Source organism: Anopheles coluzzii, chromosome 3 (genome assembly GCF_943734685.1).
Source record: "Anopheles coluzzii chromosome 3, AcolN3, whole genome shotgun sequence".
Taxonomy (NCBI): domain Eukaryota; kingdom Metazoa; phylum Arthropoda; class Insecta; order Diptera; family Culicidae; genus Anopheles; species Anopheles coluzzii.
Window position 1 is genome coordinate 48,283,746 of NC_064671.1, and position 20,352 is coordinate 48,304,097.

The 20,352-nt window shown below is 45.0% G+C and overlaps 1 protein-coding gene across 32 annotated transcripts in view; it reads left to right on the plus strand.

The window, feature by feature from the left end:
- The first annotated feature begins 2,321 nt into the window (after positions 1 to 2,321).
- LOC120956570 (myosin heavy chain, muscle) overlaps positions 2,322 to 20,352 on the plus strand; it is a 26,534-nt gene continuing 8,503 nt past the window's right edge. For 2 of the 32 annotated variants that reach the window (XM_040378142.2, XM_040378149.2), the window contains exons 1-11: positions 3,926 to 4,075; positions 5,418 to 5,716; positions 6,638 to 6,781; positions 7,448 to 7,828; positions 7,917 to 8,079; positions 9,281 to 9,384; positions 11,505 to 11,912; positions 13,018 to 13,188; positions 15,293 to 15,882; positions 18,015 to 18,132; positions 18,760 to 19,023. In XM_040378142.2, the coding sequence (XP_040234076.1) occupies positions 5,510 to 5,716; positions 6,638 to 6,781; positions 7,448 to 7,828; positions 7,917 to 8,079; positions 9,281 to 9,384; positions 11,505 to 11,912; positions 13,018 to 13,188; positions 15,293 to 15,882; positions 18,015 to 18,132; positions 18,760 to 19,023 (2,550 nt within the window). In that variant the 5' untranslated portion in view covers positions 3,926 to 4,075; positions 5,418 to 5,509. Of the gene's footprint in view, positions 2,344 to 3,924; positions 4,076 to 5,417; positions 5,717 to 6,217; positions 6,362 to 6,637; positions 6,782 to 7,447; positions 7,829 to 7,916; positions 8,080 to 8,566; positions 8,671 to 9,280; positions 9,385 to 10,504; positions 10,609 to 11,504; positions 11,913 to 12,142; positions 12,314 to 13,017; positions 13,189 to 13,722; positions 13,894 to 15,292; positions 15,883 to 16,122; positions 16,241 to 16,700; positions 16,819 to 17,378; positions 17,506 to 18,014; positions 18,133 to 18,759; positions 19,024 to 20,352 lie in introns of those variants that run through there. The other 30 variants (XR_005751861.2, XM_040378119.2, XM_040378132.2 and 27 more) reach the window with 28 other exon arrangements.

Genomic DNA, 20,352 nt, shown 5'->3' on the forward strand with positions numbered 1-20,352 from the left:
TCTTTTACCCAACTGTACTTTAGTCTCTTTATTTTGTCAAACTCTGTGTCCCATTGAGCAGTGTTAACGATTTAGTCTTTGGCATTGTAGAAACTTTTTGTTTTGTAATTTCTTATATATTTGTCAGAATCATTAGTTGAAACAGTCTCTGGAAGGGCATTCAACTTTTTGGTATCGTGAACCACCATGCGTCTCCATTGTTCATTTTTGTGACTTGCGAAACGATCAAACTAACATGAATGGTACATAAATGACGATAAGAAGTTAATGTACCTTCAAGCTTCATTATCTGTATCAAATATTAGAACACTCTAGAAAGAGGTATTTTCAATTAAGAGAGCCCCGTTTACAATGTCTCTAATACATTATTAACGTCACTGAACACTAGGCCACAGCTATAGCATAAGAATACAGAAGAAAATAAGGTTGCTTTTGTTTCGTTACGGGCATGAATATTTGTCATCATTCATCAATACCGCTGAAGAGCAACTATTTCATCATCTCTCTAAAACCACTTGCACACCGTAAGCCAACCATAGCTGTGAGCAAAGCATTGTCTCTATCCCAAAATATCCCTTTGCGGCGATCTCTGTATCGCTGAACTGAACATTCGCTATCGGCGGCGCTTCAGGCAAGGCAAGAGAGCCATTCTGAATCCGCGTTTCGTCCCCGAACACGTTCAAATTGGCTCACCAGCCGACCAGCTTCATGCAGGCTTTCTTTACACTAGTCCGCCCCCTGTTACAAGCTTCCCCTGCCCCTCCTGCACAGTTCTATTCTGTTCCGCTCTGCTCAACAACACCTCCAACAAGCTGACGGCACGGTGCTATTAACCGAGAGTCAAAATTTGCATTCCGATGCCCCCGAATCCAACACAGAAAGGGCAGAAGGATGCTGTGAAGGAGAGCGAACGAACGGCCAGGCAAACGGCTCAGGTTCTTCCTTCAGTATTGCACATACGCACCGTTGAACGCACACAAATAGTGGCATGCTACTACTCTCTAGCTACGGTGGTTTTCGGCTTTGGTTTGCATTATTTTAAAAATAGCTTACAACACAATTCAGCTCATAGCCAGCGTTACCCGTCGCACCCGTACGCTGGTGGTGAAATGTTTTTGTCGGTGAGCTATTAGGTTATTTGCTCGGTTCACTTTTGAGCATAAAATGTTTCATGTTGTTCAAAGTTGCTTGTTTTGAGTTAGAATGCATTCTACGTATTCTTGAGTATCATAAAATAGATGTGCACTTTAGAGTGCAATTGAGACAATGTTTTGTAACTAGGTAGCACTGAGCTGTACAACACTTGGAACACTGAAGCTGAACGATTAAAGCTTGAGCGGAACCTTAATCGTATTCCTCCGGGCGTACGTCGAATATAGTGAAAATAAGCTAGGTCTAGCCCATAATTCAAATAATTGAGAGTTTTCCAAAACCTCGGTGCCGGCTGGAACCACATTGCGATCGCTAATGAGACTTGTAGTATGCTCGATATGACACCACCAAGTGATCACGCCGACAAATGCTTGCCTGACGCGAATAACAAAATAACGGTGCGTCAGTACAGGGTAATGAGACAAAAGAAACTAGCCAATAGACGCCAACAGGCGGTCGTCAACTGCTGTTACCTTGCGATGCGTTGCATGCGTCAGCCATCAAACCAACCAACCTGCCGGCCGGCCGGATTAACCTGTGTGGAGAAAAAGGCCGCTGTCTACCGGGAGGAGCGTACACATGGATGAAGCCCCCTTCCCCTCCCTGTTCGTACCCTTTTTTACATTTTCACACAAACTGCACCAGGCTGCTCCATCGGTCGACCCGTCGCTCGAGCTGTGCAAAGAAAATCTCAGTACATACGTCGTGTCACTATACTTCAGGTGGCCGCGCCTCGGCACGATTGTAGGTGTATGTGTGAAGTCACAGCGATCGTGCGATCGTGTTGACGATACAAATCCACGGCCACGAAGTAGCCCAGGAAAATCTCTTTCTATTTTCTGCGTGCGCAATCGGCCAGCTAGCTCCTCGTTCAGCTATTGCTCGTTCAGCCGAACGGAAAGTAGGCCTGCTGGCTTATGTACTTGCTGGGTCTTGGTCTATGTACTTACCCTCCCAGTGGAGCTAGAGTTAGACGGTACGTTGGTGTGCGTGACAGCAAGACGACCTCCAACGAACGCATCTCACACAGACGAACGCGTTCCCACCACCACCGCACCGCAAAACGCAGGAGCTGGCGGAGCTGGAGGCTGGGATGCGAGCGGCAAATCCCAGGCACTCGGCCGTGCGATCTGATTGCGACGTATAAAAAGCAAGTTCCCCCAATTTTCGGTTAGAACGGCTTTCGAACGCGTAAGTGATAACATCCAACATTTCACAGAGCTGAGGGCACACGATCCAACCGATCGAGTGGTTCAGCGATTCATAGGGAGAGTCAGTGGGCGTGTGTGTGTGTGTATGGTTGAGCGAGCGTATGGGATTGGGAGTGCATGCGTGCGTGGTTGTGCACCTGATAGCTGATAACGAAGCACTTCATCACAGGATTTCCTCATCTGATCGCTGACTAAGGCTAAAGCCTCAACTATTTGTGCGTGTGCATTAGAGTGTTTCATCATCATCATACTTCGGTGGTTCGCAGAGCTAGGAGTTCGAGTTGAATCTCAGTTCATTTACCTCCGTTGCTGGTCGGTGGCTTGTGCAGGATTGTTTTTTGCATCGCAAAATTCAGGACGCTGGGTTGCAGAAACATCATAAGCATTGCTTTGCATTGTGAATTGGAACATAAGTGATAAAACAGAGGAGAATGAACAGTGGCATTGTGGAAGGACATTCGTTTGCAATACTGATATTGCATGACAGTGGTTAGAAAGCAATAGTGTGGTTCCCATTATGCAAAGGATACAGTGATATATTTATAAAAAAAAACAACAATTGCGTAAACTTACTACGCTACTTTCTGACTCACGCATTAGGAACTCTTGAAGTTAGCAACAGAAGTTACATAATCGTATCTTCTAACGGTGAAAAAACGATAACCAGATTATAACCCAGATTATAAGGCTGGCAGGCTGGCTGCAGTTGCGATCATGTGGAACATCGGACATGGAACTATTGTGCCACTGAGCATTGCTGGTCGTCGATGTTGGTGCTAACTCAAACTACACATCCGACACACTGCTGTCCTGCAAACTATCACTCGCTATCGGACGGAGCATATTACCTAAAATAGTAATGCGATGCAAACATTCATTCACATATTTTGTGTGCGTCATGCCAGACATGCGCACTAGACGCGTGACCATCCGCATAGGTTCATCCAGCCAGCACCTTCCACACCCTCTATATTTTTCCCTCCCGCGTGGGGAGCCGCACCGGAGCCATTCCTTTTTTTGTTTTTGTGCAGGATCACTGAAGAAATGATTGTCTGCCACGATCAAAATGGCCTCTTTTCTCAATCTGTTCCTCTTGCTTCTCTAACTGCTGTAAAATCACTTCCCCGTCTCATTTTGCCTCCCTGGGTGCAGATTTTCCCCGGCGACGACGACGGCGGCTCGCTCAGTTACGTAAATAGAACACGCACAGGTCGCGCATACCTTTGCTCTTACCTAATCCTTGAGCGATGTGCGAGGAAAATAAACCCCCTTCCCGAGGGGGTTTTAACGTTACCTTTTTCGTACGCCCACCCGATCGCGGTCGGACCGGGGCCAAATGTTTGCACGATCGTCACGGGTTGCGCGCGCACCACACCACCACCCTTGGCTGTCCGTTTGCTCCCGTTTTCTTACACGCACGGCCTGCCGTGAGCTGCTAGTATATAGCTGAGTCACTGGCCGAAGGCAAGCGCTAGGGTCGGGCCTTATGTACTAGGACGGTCGGTCGGTACATAGTTCGGGTTTTTCGTTGGGCCTTCATGCAACTGGTCCGCACAGATTGGTCGACTCACTTAATTCGATCGTACTCCTCAACGGTGGTGGATCGTTTCCGAGCGAACAAGGTGTCTTTTTGCAGTTTTGTTTAGTTGACCACTTTTCATAGTGGATATTGAGCATTGAAGTTAAAGTTGAACAGTCATAGTTCAACCGAGGTGAGGTGATACGGAGTTTATGCAGCTACAGTTGGAGGCTCGCATGGTGGTGTGGTAGACAGTGATCGTGTTTTGAGGGATTTTTGCAGTTGACGTGATCAGTTATTAGAGAAGTGAACTTTTTTTTTAAAGGAGATTGTCAAATAGTTTTTACAATTTAGTCCTTTCGTAGGTGTGTGCAAGTGAAAGAATGATGTATCATGGCAAATAATTACAGTGATCTTTCTTTATCGCTTCTCAAACGCTTGAGAGCGATCAATTGTCTGCATTTTTTTGCGCAGCTAAATGGGAACAGTGGTTTTAAAGCCTAAAAATATATCGATAGTTTTTTTGCGAATTAGTTTCGCCATTCGATGAAATGCGGTAGCATCCCTTGTGTTCACATGCAATGTTAGTTGTGTTTGCTGTTGAGTGGCGCGGCATTCAATTGAGCATGTAGTTGTAAAGCGTTAAAAATATCGTCATTTCGAGGTCTATCAGCAGCGGTAAACCAATTGGTGAAAAACAAGCAAAGCGAAATCATCCCGCAGGATTCGTGTTTCCCTTTCTTTCGATAGCGCTATGCTGAATCGGGCTGTTGCAAACTGCGCGTTCAAGTTTTCCCCGAGCAAACCAAGCTGTTGGTTTGAAATATTTCACAAGCATGTTGGACGTGCGATGTTCGCTCGCTGCTCGTCACTCTTGTGCAATCCTCTTCTAAATGTCTCGAGGTGAAATCTCGCACGCGCGCGTGCTATAAATATAGAACATTTGGGGCGCTACACGCACCACGGTCCTCTAGCGAATCTTGCATAACACACGGAACCGAATTCACGATACAGAACCCGTTGTTATTTTCATTTTGCTACGGTCGGATGGATGAATGTTCCTTGGCCTGGGTTTATGGGAATGTATATATATATATATATATACATGTGTGTGTATGTGTGTGTAGGTATCTGTGTGGTCGAGAATCAACTCACCAACAGGTGGGGGCTTGGGAATGGATACATCATCAAGTAGGAATGCCATATACAACCAAACAGCACATCTCAAATAGTTGATAAAGGCGTACCAGTGACTTTTCTGGAATATCTCGAATGGTTGATCTTGCTTATTTGGAATGTGATCTTAGGATCACAGTCCAAATGAGCAAGAAACAATTCAAACGATAGAGATCCAGAAATGTCACTCGGTTTATGTTGCGTTTGGATGATCGTTGTCCTTCGTGCCCGGTAATGTGATCAAGTAGATGCTTCGTTATTGCAACAGTTTGACTCTTCTCATGATGTATTGAACTGAATGGTTGAATGAAAGTAACTCATCATACCTTTTTTATTCTTCATTTTTCTTTTCCAAACAGGACGACAAGCAAGGGCTGAACCAAAATTGTGCCAAAACCAAATTAACGTGTCTCTTTTAGCCCGCGTCTCAATTCGAAAAAACTAATCCAACATGCCGAAGCCACCAGTTCAGGTCGGAGAGGATCCCGATCCAACTGAGTTCCTTTTCGTCTCGCTCGAGCAGAAGCGTATCGATCAGAGCAAGCCGTACGATTCCAAGAAGGCTTGCTGGGTTCCGGAAGAGAAGGAGGGCTATGTGTTGGGTGAAATCAAGGCCACCAAGGGTGAGCTGGTCACCGTTGCCCTGCCCGGTGGTGAGGTAATGCATTCGCGCCAACGACGGAAACCCTCTGTCTTGAAGACAGGGCACAGTTACAGACAACGAACACTATACATCTAGCAGCAGACGGCTCATTTCAATGGAGTGAATCTTATGAGCCAAATAGCCAAGTAGCAATAAGCCAAATACGTTCATTCATTTATGATGTCCGTGAAAGACAAATTCTCTCGACTTCTGAGATGCACACAAATGCTCGTCCCAGTTCATGATTCGTTGCTAAAGGCAAAGCGTCATCACACCTGGAACTGGTATTTCTTGCACTCAGCAATCGTAGGGGAATGCATCGATCGGATCATAAACAGCTTTACAGAATACCCATAAACATTTGATCATTTGTCCGTTTTCATGTCTTACCTTGCTCCCTTACCAAATACGACCACACGGATGCGTACATAAAAATAAACAACTCTTCCCATCCCATCTCCCGGATCACACTACGATACAATACACACGATCGCCATCACTCATGACGCACAACAGGAGAAAAACTTCAAAAAGGAACAACTTTCGCAAGTGAATCCTCCGAAGTTTGAAAAAGTCGAAGATATGGCCGATCTGACCTATCTAAACGAAGCTGCCGTACTACACAACTTACGCCAACGATACTACTCCAAACTGATCTATGTAAGTGCAAAAGCGCAGTGAACTAATTACTGTGTCCGTTCGTTTCCGTTTCTTCTCGATTCCACTTGGCTCTTCTACGCGGGGTACGTCGATATTTGCTCGATCAAAATTGTCGTTCTTTGATCACGCCAACCAAAAAAAAACCGAACATTTGAACAACCCTTCCCCGTCGGCATCACGTTTGGCTGGCGTCCATTTATCGGTACTGTACGCCGAATGCTCTCTGTGGGGTTTGTTGATGTACACGATAAACGTACGTCCGTTACGTGAGTACAGACCAAGGACTTCAAGAAGGACTTGGTGTCCCAGGTCAACCCACCGAAATACGAGAAATGCGAGGATATGTCCAACTTGACATATCTTAACGATGCCTCTGTACTCCATAACTTGAGACAGAGATACTACGCTAAGCTTATCTACGTAAGTATCGCTACAGCATGGCTAAGATGCTTGGCTATGTTTTTCGTTTAACCCTTCTCTATCTCCTCCTTCCATCGACACTAATGAAACCATCAGTAAATCAGTGAAATCATCATTATCAATTTTCATTTTATTCATCCCAGTTGACACATCACACAATACATCATGCGAATTAGTTTGTCCGTTTCTCTCATACACCTTTTGAATCATTAAGCTAACCAGTAGCATATCCATTTTGATGCAAACTTTCCTAATAATATCACATTCCCTATTCCAAAATACCACCTCCTTAAAATGCTTAACGCGCGCATAAAAAATGTCCACAATACGACAGCCGCAAAAGAAGCACACCATCTCTTTCTCATCAGTGAAGAGGCACGGAAGTTAATCCCGCTACTAGAAACCGGGACACGACCTAGCAAAATCCTTCAACCATCCGTTTCCGTTTCGTTGGAACCATCCAAAGAACGATGAAAATCTTCACTAAGACCATTGCGTTTCGGTTATCTATAGTAGAACAAGATCTACCTGAAGCCGGAACGTACCTCCCGTATCATTATGTTTTCTTATATGTATTAAAGATTGATCCCACGCTACGTCGTTGATCTGTGTTTTAACTAATGTTATCATTTTCTTCCCACCCCACGTTGATCCTCTACGCCACAGACCTACTCGGGCTTGTTCTGCGTTGTCATCAACCCGTACAAGCGTTACCCGCTGTATACCAACCGTTGCGCCAAGATGTACCGTGGCAAGCGCCGTAATGAAGTGCCGCCGCATCTGTTCGCCGTCTCTGACGGTGCCTACGTCAACATGTTGACGAACCACGAGAACCAGTCTATGCTGATTACCGGTGAATCTGGTGCCGGAAAGACTGAGAACACCAAGAAGGTCATTGCGTACTTCGCCACCATTGGCGCTTCGGGCAAGAAGGACGAGAACGCCGAGAAGAAGGGCTCGCTGGAAGATCAGGTCGTCCAGACTAACCCCGTACTTGAGGCCTTCGGTAACGCCAAGACCGTCCGTAACGATAACTCGTCTCGTTTCGTAAGTATCGCAAAATGGTGCTCGCGTCAAACGACTGTAAGCCGTATGTACTAACTGGGTGCCCTTGTTTGTCTTTGCTCTACAATAGGGTAAGTTCATCCGTATCCACTTCACTGGAAGCGGTAAGCTGGCTGGTGCCGATATTGAGACATACCTGCTGGAGAAGGCCCGTGTCATCTCGCAGCAGACTCTGGAGCGCTCGTACCACATCTTCTACCAGATTATGTCTGGATCCGTCAAGGGATTGAAAGGTAATTTACAATGGTTTACAATTGGACTGTACCTACTGGACGTATCAGACGGACGCAAACCAACCTATTCTTGATTCACACTTGTAAATCGAACGACACTGACATTGGACTGTGATGCGAAAGCCTATATTGACCACCAACACACCAACGCTGCGTTATGTTCACCGCCCGGAGCTGCTGTGATGGACATTTGGTTGACTGCAGTCGATCTACGATGAGAAGCGCATCCGCACACGTAGCTGCTGTGCAGTCCAAGGAATGGAACCAGCTAGCTCACGGGGAGAGGTGCATCATTTCCCGGATCCTAGCGTGCAAGCGTGTTCATGTACACCACCCACCCCTGTTTACCAACACCCTCGTTGACTAGTGTTGACACATTTGTGTAGTGCCTTACCTACTTTCACCGATCGCTATGACCAACAATGGAAGCAGTTGATCAAGCACCCGTCCATCACTAACCGTGTTCTTACCGTTTTCGTAACTTTAGAGAAATGTTTCCTCAGTAACGACGTTTACGATTACATGATCATTGCACAAGGCAAGACCACCATTCCAAATGTCGACGATGGAGAGGAAATGGGTCTAACTGATGTAAGACTCGGCACCCTCGTGTGGTGTTATTCTGTGTTTTTATTAGTTTTTTTTTCTTCTTAATTTTGAAATCCAGTAGAATAGTGTTAGTAGTTTGAATCGATATCAATCATACACAGTACTGATGCACGGCGCCTACCATTGACCCTCAATACGTTTTGGTCAATACGTAAGCGCTCTTAGATATAGTACAATCAAACTCGTAAACATCAACACTTACACCAGAAGGCATGCTCCTCGATCCTGTGGAACCGACCCCGTGCGAGTGTGCCTTATAGTAACCTCATGAATACCCATCTCACTAGTGGAATGCTTTCCCAATACAGGACTTCTTTTTGGTGGTAAAGCTGACCCATTCGACATTCATACCCTTACGTCCAATGCACAATACGACTGTGATAGAGAATATTCTTCGAAACGAATATGATCTCGAATTTGTATAAAAATCCCCTCGCTAATCTTACTATCTCTATACTTCATCCACTTCCATATCATATGCCAACGTGCACAAAATCACATAAACACCACGAACAAACCAATATATCCTGCACAAAACGTGATCATCACCACCACCACCACCACCACTACCAACAATACCATGCAACCACAGAAAAATGTTTACTCTCCAACAACATCCATGACTACCATATCGTGGCCCAGGGCAAAACGACAATCCCGAGCGTAGACGATGGAGAAGAAATGCAGATCACCGATGTAAGAATCGGCAGATGGTGCTAACTTGCCTGTTTGAAACGACCATGTTCCTCGATGAACATTGCTTGTCCATGTTGCTTTAACTGTTTGCTTTGCAGACCGACATGTCTGGAGGACAATTATTTGTTTGCTATTATTTTTTTTTCGTGGAATAGAATAAATTGCACTTTGACTCTTTGGCCATCAAATGCAGAAGGGTTGATGGACCATGACAAACTCGATTCGATAGGGTAGTGGTTAAAAACCATAACGAAAGTAACGCATTTTTTCTTACATTTGAAGAACTTACGTTGCTAAGTTCCCGTATAAGCGATTATCCAACCATTACCCAAGGCAAGACACGCATCCCGGGCGTTAACGATGCGGAAGAATTCGAACAGTTGGACGTAAGTTGGGCGGTCGCGTCAGTAACGTGGACATGGCCTTTTCATTTTCCAACCCTTAAAGCACACAGTTTTTTTTGTTCCGTTCCTTGTACAGTATCGCCACCGACTTTAGATGGGTCTTAATGGTTATATGGCTATGTATCCTGTGTAAAATAAATTCCTGTGCCAGTATGTTCGTTTCGTTCCGAGTTCGTGTGCGATGGGAGCGTGTCTTACCAATTGGTTCAATGTGTTTAGTATTACCAGCCCTCCCCCCCTTTCCTCTTTTATTCAATTCATATTAAGTAGTATATATAATGAAAAAAATAATACAGAAATAGATCCCAATACAAAAACTACCGTCCATTCTTTGAGATCGCTCCCATGTCGCCTGCTTGACACCAATTAATCAAATCAAGAAAAGACTGTTAAACAGCTTTTCTTGCGCCAAGCTTGAGCCTTCATAATTTTGCTGTGTGATTTACTATCATATAAGTGTACTTGCGTCTGTTTTTATGTGTAAGTGTGTGTGTGTGTGTATCTGAATGTGTGTGGGTGTGCGTGTTTGTGTTTCATCTAACGCAGAAGCAGCACAACCAAAAGCAACGACGGTCGATTAAAAAACATTCGCTAGACAAAGGAAGCCTTTGTATTACACCATATCAAACATGTCAACAAGAAACGAAAAAAGACAAGCAGCGGAACTGTAGTGCGACGTAGAAACCAGAATTTTAATGCAAAACTTTTCCATACAGAAATGTGCTTCTTGTCGAACGACATCTACGATTACAACAGCGTTTCTCAGGGTAAAATCACCATTCCCAACGTCGATGACGGCGAGGAATGTCTGTTGACCGATGTAAGTGCCTACTTCCCAGATATGCAAAAAACTGGGACAGTTCACTGTTGTTTTGTCTCCACTCTGTGTGTCTCCATCTTGTGTTCACCGATCTGTTCACGAACGAACCATAATTGAACGATCAAACATCTCTGTAAGAAACAGAAGGAAATAGCATCGAACAGCCTGTGGTACTATTCCATAATTATCAACAAATCCTACCAACGAATATATTACTTTTGGCATAAATTGTGACTGTACCGTCTGTAAAAAATGATACAGTAAATGCAGTTTTGCAATAAGCTGTAAAGGCCGGGCTACATTGATCGTACTCTCTGGTGTAATTTCGATTTTCACTAGCGCATCTGGCGGCGGCTGGTGGAAGCTTTTTTTGGTCATCGAGGGAATGGTCGTGCCGGATCTCAAAATTAAGTAGTTTTTACATCGTTTTCCATTGCAAAAATGGATGCAATCCGTGCAAAACATGTGTATCTACGTTTTACACAACTTTTCTCCTCCGATTTATGTAAAAAACATGGAAAATTAACGTATTTTCTGGAGCGGCTCCAAATTGTTTGGCAAAATGCTTCGGTCAGCCGCCGCCAGATGCGCTAGTGAAAATCAAAATTACGCGTGCGAGTACGATCAATGTAGCCCGGCCTTAAGAGAGCACCAATTTTTTTGCCGACATATTAAGCAATCTTTCGGATAAGATATTATTTCGATCATGTGAATATAGCCGCGCTCTAACGCTTCATTGCCATATGTACTAAAATTAGCTAGTAAAAATCGATTGTGGATGCTCATACTCATTGTGTTTGTAAAAAAATTAGCAGTGAAATGTTCAATAGCGTAACTGGGTCTAATCAATTGTTTCTTTGCTCTCTTCACGCCAATTCACCACTGAACATCTACAGGAAGCCTTCAACGTTCTGGGTTTCACTCAGGAGGAGAAGGACAACATCTACCGTATCACCTCCGCTGTCATGCACATGGGTCGTATGCAGTTCAAGCAGAAGGGTCGCGAAGAGCAGGCTGAGGCTGACGGTACCGAGGATGGTGACCGTGTTGCTAAGCTGCTCGGTGTCGGCACTGACGATCTGTACAAGAATCTGCTGAAGCCACGTATTAAGGTCGGTAACGAGTTCGTCACCAAGGGTCAGAACAAGGACCAGGTCACCAACTCGGTCGGTGCCCTTTGCAAGGGTATCTTCGATCGTCTCTTCAAGTGGCTGGTCAAGAAGTGTAACGAGACTCTGGACACCAAGCAGAAGCGCGCTCAGTTCATTGGTGTGCTGGATATTGCAGGTTTCGAAATCTTCGACGTAAGTATTTGGGGTACACCACAACACATACTAAAACATTTCATACCTCACTGCAATACAGATACAACTGGTAGCAATTCAACCTTTAGTCAAAGCAATTGGTGATCCAAGCATGATTCAGTACTATGAAATGGGGGTTTTGACCAGTAAAGCATAGAATCACAGATAGACACTTTTGGGTGAATCACAAATCACAGAGAACTGATTTAATTTTGGCCCACCCCGATTAGTTCAACGGTTTCGAGCAGCTCTGTATTAACTTCACCAATGAGAAGCTGCAGCAGTTCTTCAACCACCACATGTTTGTACTGGAGCAGGAAGAATATAAGAAAGAGGGTATCAACTGGGCCTTCATCGATTTCGGTATGGACTTGCTGGCCTGTGTCGAGCTGATCGAAAAGGTGCCTACCCGAGTGTTTCTTTTTTTATGTGAACAGTCAGGCAACCTAGTGGATTGCATTGTTCGTTTTCTGTCAATTGTTTTGGAATGATGTTTTTTTTAAAGGGAAAAGGCATGGCATCTCAAGCTAGTTCCCATCCATTGACTAACGTGTTTATGTTCCAAGATGGTCCATACGGTAGATGCGACAAAGTTGCACTATATTGTACAGGCTATCTTGACCAGTTTCCCGCATGGGAGAACCCGTGTTTTTACTCGCAACCTTCAGCTGGATCACCGTGGTATGATGTGCCATAGTCAATCTATGGTCTACTTAAAAGGTAAATGGCGTATGATGGCATGTCCCCTCATGTCTCATGTTAATATCAACCGATGTCCTTCATGTGTACTGAATAAGATTTTACATTGCTAACCATCAATCATGAGAATGATTAAATGTTACATAACACCACAAAAGAAATCAAACCAAATACCTCATAGCAACCAAATATCCTACATAGAGTATTTGCATGAATTGTTGAATGCTCTTGGATTGTTGGGTGTGGTTTTGCCCAACGCATATAGTACTTTACCACTTTACACCAACACCTATTTGCACATACAAAAGTTCCCAGAGAGTAGCTCTCCGACTGCATTAGACACAAGATCCTACCTCGGAGCATGTTCAAATGTCTCAACTACATTACCTCATTACGCCCCGAATAGTTCAACGGTTTCGAGCAGCTGTGTATTAACTTCACCAATGAGAAGCTGCAGCAGTTCTTCAACCACCACATGTTCGTCCTGGAGCAGGAAGAATACAAGCGTGAAGGTATTAACTGGGCCTTCATCGATTTCGGTATGGACTTGCTGGCCTGTATTGATCTGATTGAGAAGGTACAACGGCGATAGGATGCCTCTTTGAATCCCCTCATTATAGAGCGCTTCAATGCTGTGAACCAATAGTTGTTTCCAAATTGTTTTGTCTAAGCTGACGCTTGGACGATTAATCTGAAAAGGCCAATGAACGGACCTTTGTAGGTGTTACTTTTTTCCTTTAAAATCACTTTCTGCTGAATGTCTTCGATTGTAAGAGAAACAAGTTCCTGAAGAACGCTCTTACCTAGTGACGATAAATCATCGTTAGCAGCGAAGAAAAGATCGATAGAGCAATATCTTTTCTTTTCCCAGTTGCGTTCCCAAACACTGGCCGACAAGAAAATATGGAATTTTCTGACCAGTTTCGGCGTACACGATATTCTAACATTCATAAATAGTTGAAATCTTCCACGTATCGAAATGATTTCGCAACCGTCACTAACCTCTACCCATATTCCTTAATGTTTTATCCATTCCACCATGTTTACCACATACCTGTTGCTACTATGTGTTTTGATCGGTTCTACTTGCGCGATATGTGACGATGCGCAGTTTAACGGATTTGAGCAGCTGTGTATTAACTTCACCAACGAGAAGCTGCAGCAGTTCTTCAACCACCACATGTTCGTGCTGGAACAGGAAGAGTATCAGCGCGAGGGTATCGAATGGACCTTCATCGATTTCGGCATGGATCTGCAGCAGTGTATTGAACTGATCGAGAAGGTAGAGCTAACTCGGGACTGAAACTCTGCCACGCTGCCCGCCAACGCCGCGCTATGCTCGAGATGTCCTGTGACCGAGCGTTACTTGACATCGTTGTTGTTGTTGTTGTTGTTATTGTGTTCTGTAGTGTACTCATGTGTTTTCTTTATCTTTATACCTTTATCTTTAAACCACCTAGGATCGGAAAACGAAGCTCGAACCTTCGATCACGATCATCTCCACTAAACTGAACATTTCTCTTTTCTCTCTTTCTTCTCTTACCATACCATAACCCCCACGTACCACCCCGTATCGCGTTTGTGTTCTCATCATTAACACGTTCTGCCTCACCATAAATCGTTCACCTTATGTTTATGTTGCGATGGTCGCGTCACCTTCAACAACATACGCCCCCTTCCCCCTCTTCACTGTGTATCTGCTCTTTCCCGTGCGACAATGGCACAGAACAACGGTTTCAATCAGCTCTGTATCAATTTCACCAACGAGCGGCTACAGCAATTTTTCAATCACTACATGTTCATCCTCGAGCAAGAAGAGTACGAACGCGAAGGCATACAGTGGACGTTTATAGATTTCGGGCTCGATCTGCAGCCTACGATCGATTTGATCGAGAAGGTAGTACCGAAGTGGTAATTCATCTTATCGCCTAGAAATCGTCTACGCCGCCGGGAACAACGGCGAATACGGCGTTGTTCCCATGGAGGATTTTGCACAAAAAGTGTTATTTTTTATTTTGAAAGTAGCATAGTAAATATTACCGTGCCTCAGATTGTTTTTGTGAAGCACATAGTAGTAGATAGTAACAGTAACTTAAAGTAATAGTATATAAAAAGTATCTCAATTTTGTCGATTCAACCGCTGTGAAATTATCGCAGAGGGTAGAGCGCAGAGCAGCAGTCACAGCAGGACATCTTTAACTCTTTTTCCTCTCAGTATCTTAGTAGTTTTGTCCTGTTGTTAAAATTTGTTAGATTTTGTATTTTCATTGCAAGTGCCATTTTTTTCCTCCATTTTGAATGTTGTTTTGTACTATTCTTCAAACCGTAATCATTTTCCCGGTTTCACCGTTTTTACCGTAGAATTAGTTGCAAACATAACAATACGCTGCTTCGATGCTATTTGTTAAAGCTAGCAAATGGTAAGTGCTGCATGCGTGTACTAAAAACTACAAGTAGAGCTCGTATGAGCAGCAGAAGTGTTTATACTAATAATACAGCAAACAGCTGCATCGTTTATTTTGTTTTTCTTACGGAAACAATGCTAATTGCAAAACCTGCCTTGCATGCCACTCAGTATCAACGTCGACAAAATATCTAATGTACAACTTTTCTCATCTAATTTTTCTCCGTCCCACCAACGCCGTCATTCCGTCACTTGTACTTGACGTCGTCGCAAACAGCCCATGGGTATCCTGTCGATTCTTGAGGAAGAGTCTATGTTCCCGAAGGCCACTGATCAGACCTTCGCTGAGAAGCTGATGACGAACCATCTCGGCAAGTCGGCTCCGTTCATGAAGCCGCGCCCACCGAAGCCAGGCATCCCGGCCGGTCACTTCGCCATTGGTCACTACGCTGGTGTTGTGTCGTACAACATCACTGGATGGCTTGAGAAGAACAAGGATCCGCTGAACGACACTGTCGTCGACCAGTTCAAGAAGGGTAGCAACGCCCTGATGGTTGAGATCTTCGCTGATCACCCAGGCCAGTCGGCTGATCCGGCCGCCGCCAAGGGAGGTCGTGGCAAGAAGGGTGCTGGTTTCGCCACTGTCTCGTCCTCGTACAAGGAACAGCTGAACAACCTGATGACGACGCTGAAGTCTACTCAGCCTCACTTCGTCCGTTGTATCATTCCCAACGAAATGAAGACGGCCGGTGTCGTTGATGCTCACTTGGTCATGCACCAGCTGACTTGTAACGGTGTACTTGAAGGTATCCGTATTTGCCGTAAGGGCTTCCCTAACCGCATGATGTACCCTGACTTCAAGCTGCGGTAAGTATCTAGTTTAACTAAATCCTCCCCCTAGGTGCGACGTATCTACATCAAAGAAACGGAATGGAACTCTGAGATGATACCGATCCCTAGTCTCAAATACTCCTTCAGTCCGATCCAGTCTCCTTCAGAGATTGAGAAAGCAAAAAACAATAGCTGATCTTTGTATTTTTCTGTCTCTTCTATTTTCCCTTTGGCGTCGTACTTGTTGCTCCCCCTTGCGTCTTATCCCCTGAACAGTTATCTGATCTTGGCCCCAGCCGCCATGCAGGCTGAGACTGAGGGCAAGAAGGCGGCCGAGAAGTGCTTCGAAGCTATCGGTCTGGACCCCGACTCCTACCGTATTGGTCACACCAAGGCAGGCATTTTTTTACTTTGAACTTTCTTCATGAAATCCACCCCTCTGTCCGTCATGTGTCTTGTCCGTTTTCATACTACGTGTTGTAGCCGACGTAACGAATAATGATCGGCCCTTTCGTCACCCTTGTCCGTGTCTGTGATTCGTACCGAGTTATCTTCCAGATCAAACCCCATCGAACCCCATTCCACCCGTTCCACATACTTGGAGGCGTCGTTCCAAGCCTTTGCGACAGTGGTAGTTGTCTAACCAAACTTTCAAGGACTCAGCTCTGTCGACAAATCCGTTCATATGTGCCGTTACATCCCCGTATTCATACTGTTGTTTTTGTCCATTTCTTTTTTCTCCTGTTCATCCAACGTATGTGTTCACAATCGTCACCCGCACGCAATATTTGATCCAAACAAAATTACCAAAACTCTTCGTCCAAACATCATGACACGATACCGAACGAAAACAGGTACATGATCCTTAACCCTAAGGGCGTCGAGGCCGAGAAAGACTTGAAGAAGTGTGCCCAAGTCATCATGGATGCGGCCGGTCTCGACAGTGAACTGTACCGTCTCGGAAACACCAAGGCATGACCCCAGTTACTCTATATACCAGTTTGATACTATCATTATACCCTGTCACCAAGCGTGCCTTGTACACAAAAGCTTCTATGTAAGCCCTGCCGGGTTGTCTGTGCACGTTATGGAACCGACAATGAGCGTTCGTGGTTCCGCCGGCCAGGCGAATGTGTTGTGTTACCTCGCCAAATACTCAAACCCACCAATCCCCCTGCTCGTCCTGGGGGACCCTCACTTTGCTTTGGTTGACTCTGCCATAACCGGTGATATATCCACTCTTGTTGCAGAAGTTTGCCTTTGTTTTTGCTACACACTCTTCCTATCCCTCGCTCTCTATCTCTATTCTCCTTCCAACCCAGCCACTGTCTCTTTCTCTCTATTCGTGTTGTCTCACAGTCCTGTTATTGGAAATCTTCTTTCCTAGCCGATCTCTAATCACAGCCAAATGAATTGGTGTCTGTTTTTCTTTCTTTCTCTATATTCGTACCACTACATAACGAATTGTGCCAACAAAATGACCAACAATTCGTCCAAAATTTGCTCGTACAACCAAAACTCCGCCAATACAGCTACAAAATCCTGAATCCCAAAGCCGTCGACGGTTTGGACGTTGAAAAGGAGGGTCGCAAAATTGCTCAATTGATCATCGAAGCCGTTGGGCTGAATGCCGATCAGTACCGTTTGGGAATGACCAAGGCATGAACATTCAAATTAGTAAACTCTACATTTTTTACATTTTGTTGCGAATTGGCATTAGTAGAAATTGGCATCTAGACCATTGTGAATAGTATCGCGCTAGCTCATGGTAGGCTCGTAGTATTAGCGGAGCGAGTTTGTAGTAGTATCATCCGTAGCCGGGATTCCCACTGTATAAAGTAGCCCTCATTGGCCGGGATAAAGGTTACACCAACAAGACCGTGCACCTTTGTTTCGTACCCAACATGAATGTACACTTCCAATCGTCTCGAAATCGATGATACTTGCAACACCGAGACTGAATGCGATGTACTCATACGTTTTCGTTTCGATACCCCTTTTACCCGATCACTTAGTGTATAGCGTTCCATACATGTTCCATACATATGCGTTTCACATTTCTCTCCCACTTTCCAAACGCATTTATTACTGCACGTTGTATTTTTCTATCTCTTCACACCACAACCAACCACCAACAACAACCACTACACGATCCCGCTGAAACGCAGATACAAAATTCTGTGCCCACAACTCATCAAAGAGCCTTGCTCGCCAGAGAAAGTGACTCAGATCGTACTCACCCACATACAACTGCCGGAAGAGCAGTTCCGCATGGGCAAGACCAAGGTATAACTGGCTGGTCTATCATGTGCACCAACTCAATCGAACGTGTGCTATATTCGCCAACTATGTGCATGCTGAACGCAGTACCTTTCCATTCCCTTTTTCTCAGTACGGAACTAACATACACACGCACACACAATTACTACCACACCCCTCATGTTTTCGTGTGTGATCTTTATAAATAAAATCTTCCCCGTTTGGATTCAAATAACTCTGACTCACTAGAAGAACCAAACCACCACTTGCCGGTGGGATGGTTGCGCAAAATCTGACAGCAATAAATTTTCCGTCTCTCTTCGCACAGACGCTCACCATATGTTTTCTTCCAATTGCCAATAAAACACCATCCTGGTAAATTGCTTATACTTTCCATCTTCATCTGTTCTATCTGCTGCCTACTCTATCGCTATGTGTTTTATGTTGCATCATATATGTGTACATATGTGTGCTGTGTCCTTCATCTCACTGTATTTCATCTGTTCACCCGAACCATCGAACCAACCCATCAATGAAAAAGTATGGCGCAAAGCCGACGAGATCATCTTCTAACCGGTTGTATTTCTTTTTCCACACGGCACGTCCGTAACGAACTGTGATGCCCCGTAAACTTCACGTTTCCCACGAAAACAGGTGTTCTTCCGTGCCGGTGTCCTGGGTCAGATGGAGGAGTTCCGTGATGAGCGTCTCAGCAAGATCATGTCCTGGATGCAGGCTTGGTGCCGCGGTTACCTGTCGCGTAAGGAGTTCAAGAAGATGCAGGAGCAGCGCGTCTCCCTGGAGATCGTCCAGCGCAATCTGCGCAAGTACCTGAAGCTGCGTACCTGGGCCTGGTGGAAGCTGTGGCAGAAGGTCAAGCCTCTGCTTAACGTTTCCCGTGTTGAGGACCAGATTGCTGTGAGTATTTTTAGGCCCGTTACACCGAACGGCAGTAGTGATGTGCTGTGGTCTGGCTACTTGCGTCACCATCGGTTCACCACTACCGCAAACAGGAACGGCCGTTGGGGCGTTGTCTGGGAATCTGATGTTGGTTGATTGACGGCTGTGCACACCTGTCGCGTAACAAAAATGTTATGCAGCACCGATGATGTAGATGACCTGTGCCCTCGGTTTTCGTTTAGCTGAGACACACATTTTCACCTGTCGTGATTTAGATGATGAAATCGCTCTACCAAACCCAGGACCCAAATGAATAGCTGGCAGCGTGTGACTCATATGCGCCATATATTAAGCCGGATGAAAGTGTGTAGGAAACGAGATCTAAAATTAAGAACTTTTCCCAACCAGATCCGTTCCATCCGTTTGATTCCAAAAATACTAGAACTGCTAGATGAAAAAAAGGGCAGGGCAAAGACAAGCAGGAAAGGACAGGAAGTAATGTGTTTCGCATTCCTTCGGCTTGTAGCGCGGTTGAGATGGGAATATAATTTGAGTGCTAATGATGGAAAACAAGGCCACCCGTTCCGTTATTGCCACCAGCCACTTTGAGGCACTTTTTTCTTCTTTTTTTTTACTGCACCATTTTGCCATCGAGAAGAAACGGAAAGGTATCCCGCTAGATTATTTATTCAATCGTTTCGCTCCTACCCCCCGCTTTTTTTCGTTTGAATGTGGACGACTCGACACTAACTTTGTGCTATTTTCGTACGTGTGTGGGGATGCTATAAAACGTGTTTTTAATGGCTATTCGGTCGCGCCACACACCACCAGCAACAGGCACATTTGTGTGTGTGGGCGTTTGCTGGAAAATTCGGAAAATTATTACTCAACCATTGGAAATGGAGTGCAGATTGCTCTACGCGCGCATGCACAAGAAAGTGAATTGCGAATGTCATATGCTTGTCATTCGGAATGCGCATGTGTGTGTTAGGTGCGAAGGTGGGATGAGCTGATGATGATGATGATCACTTACCACACCTAGGTAGCTGGAGCTGTTCGATCATTTCCATCTCGGCTCCAGTCGACTGTGGGACAGTGAGCGGACCTCTACCTGAGCTTTAGAACGGTCCAACGAAGCGAGTGTACCTCTTTAGTGACCACCAGGCCTAGTGTTGCATAGTAGCAGTTTAGATTAGTGGTGCCAGTGGATTGCTTAACTAGGAAATAATTATTGTGCAGTATTTGCAAGCAGTATTGCATATTAGTGCCAGCCCCTCGGCAGTGCATTTTAGTGCTGGAGAAAAATTGTGTATTAGTTTGCATTTATTATTGCAACGGCTGCACATT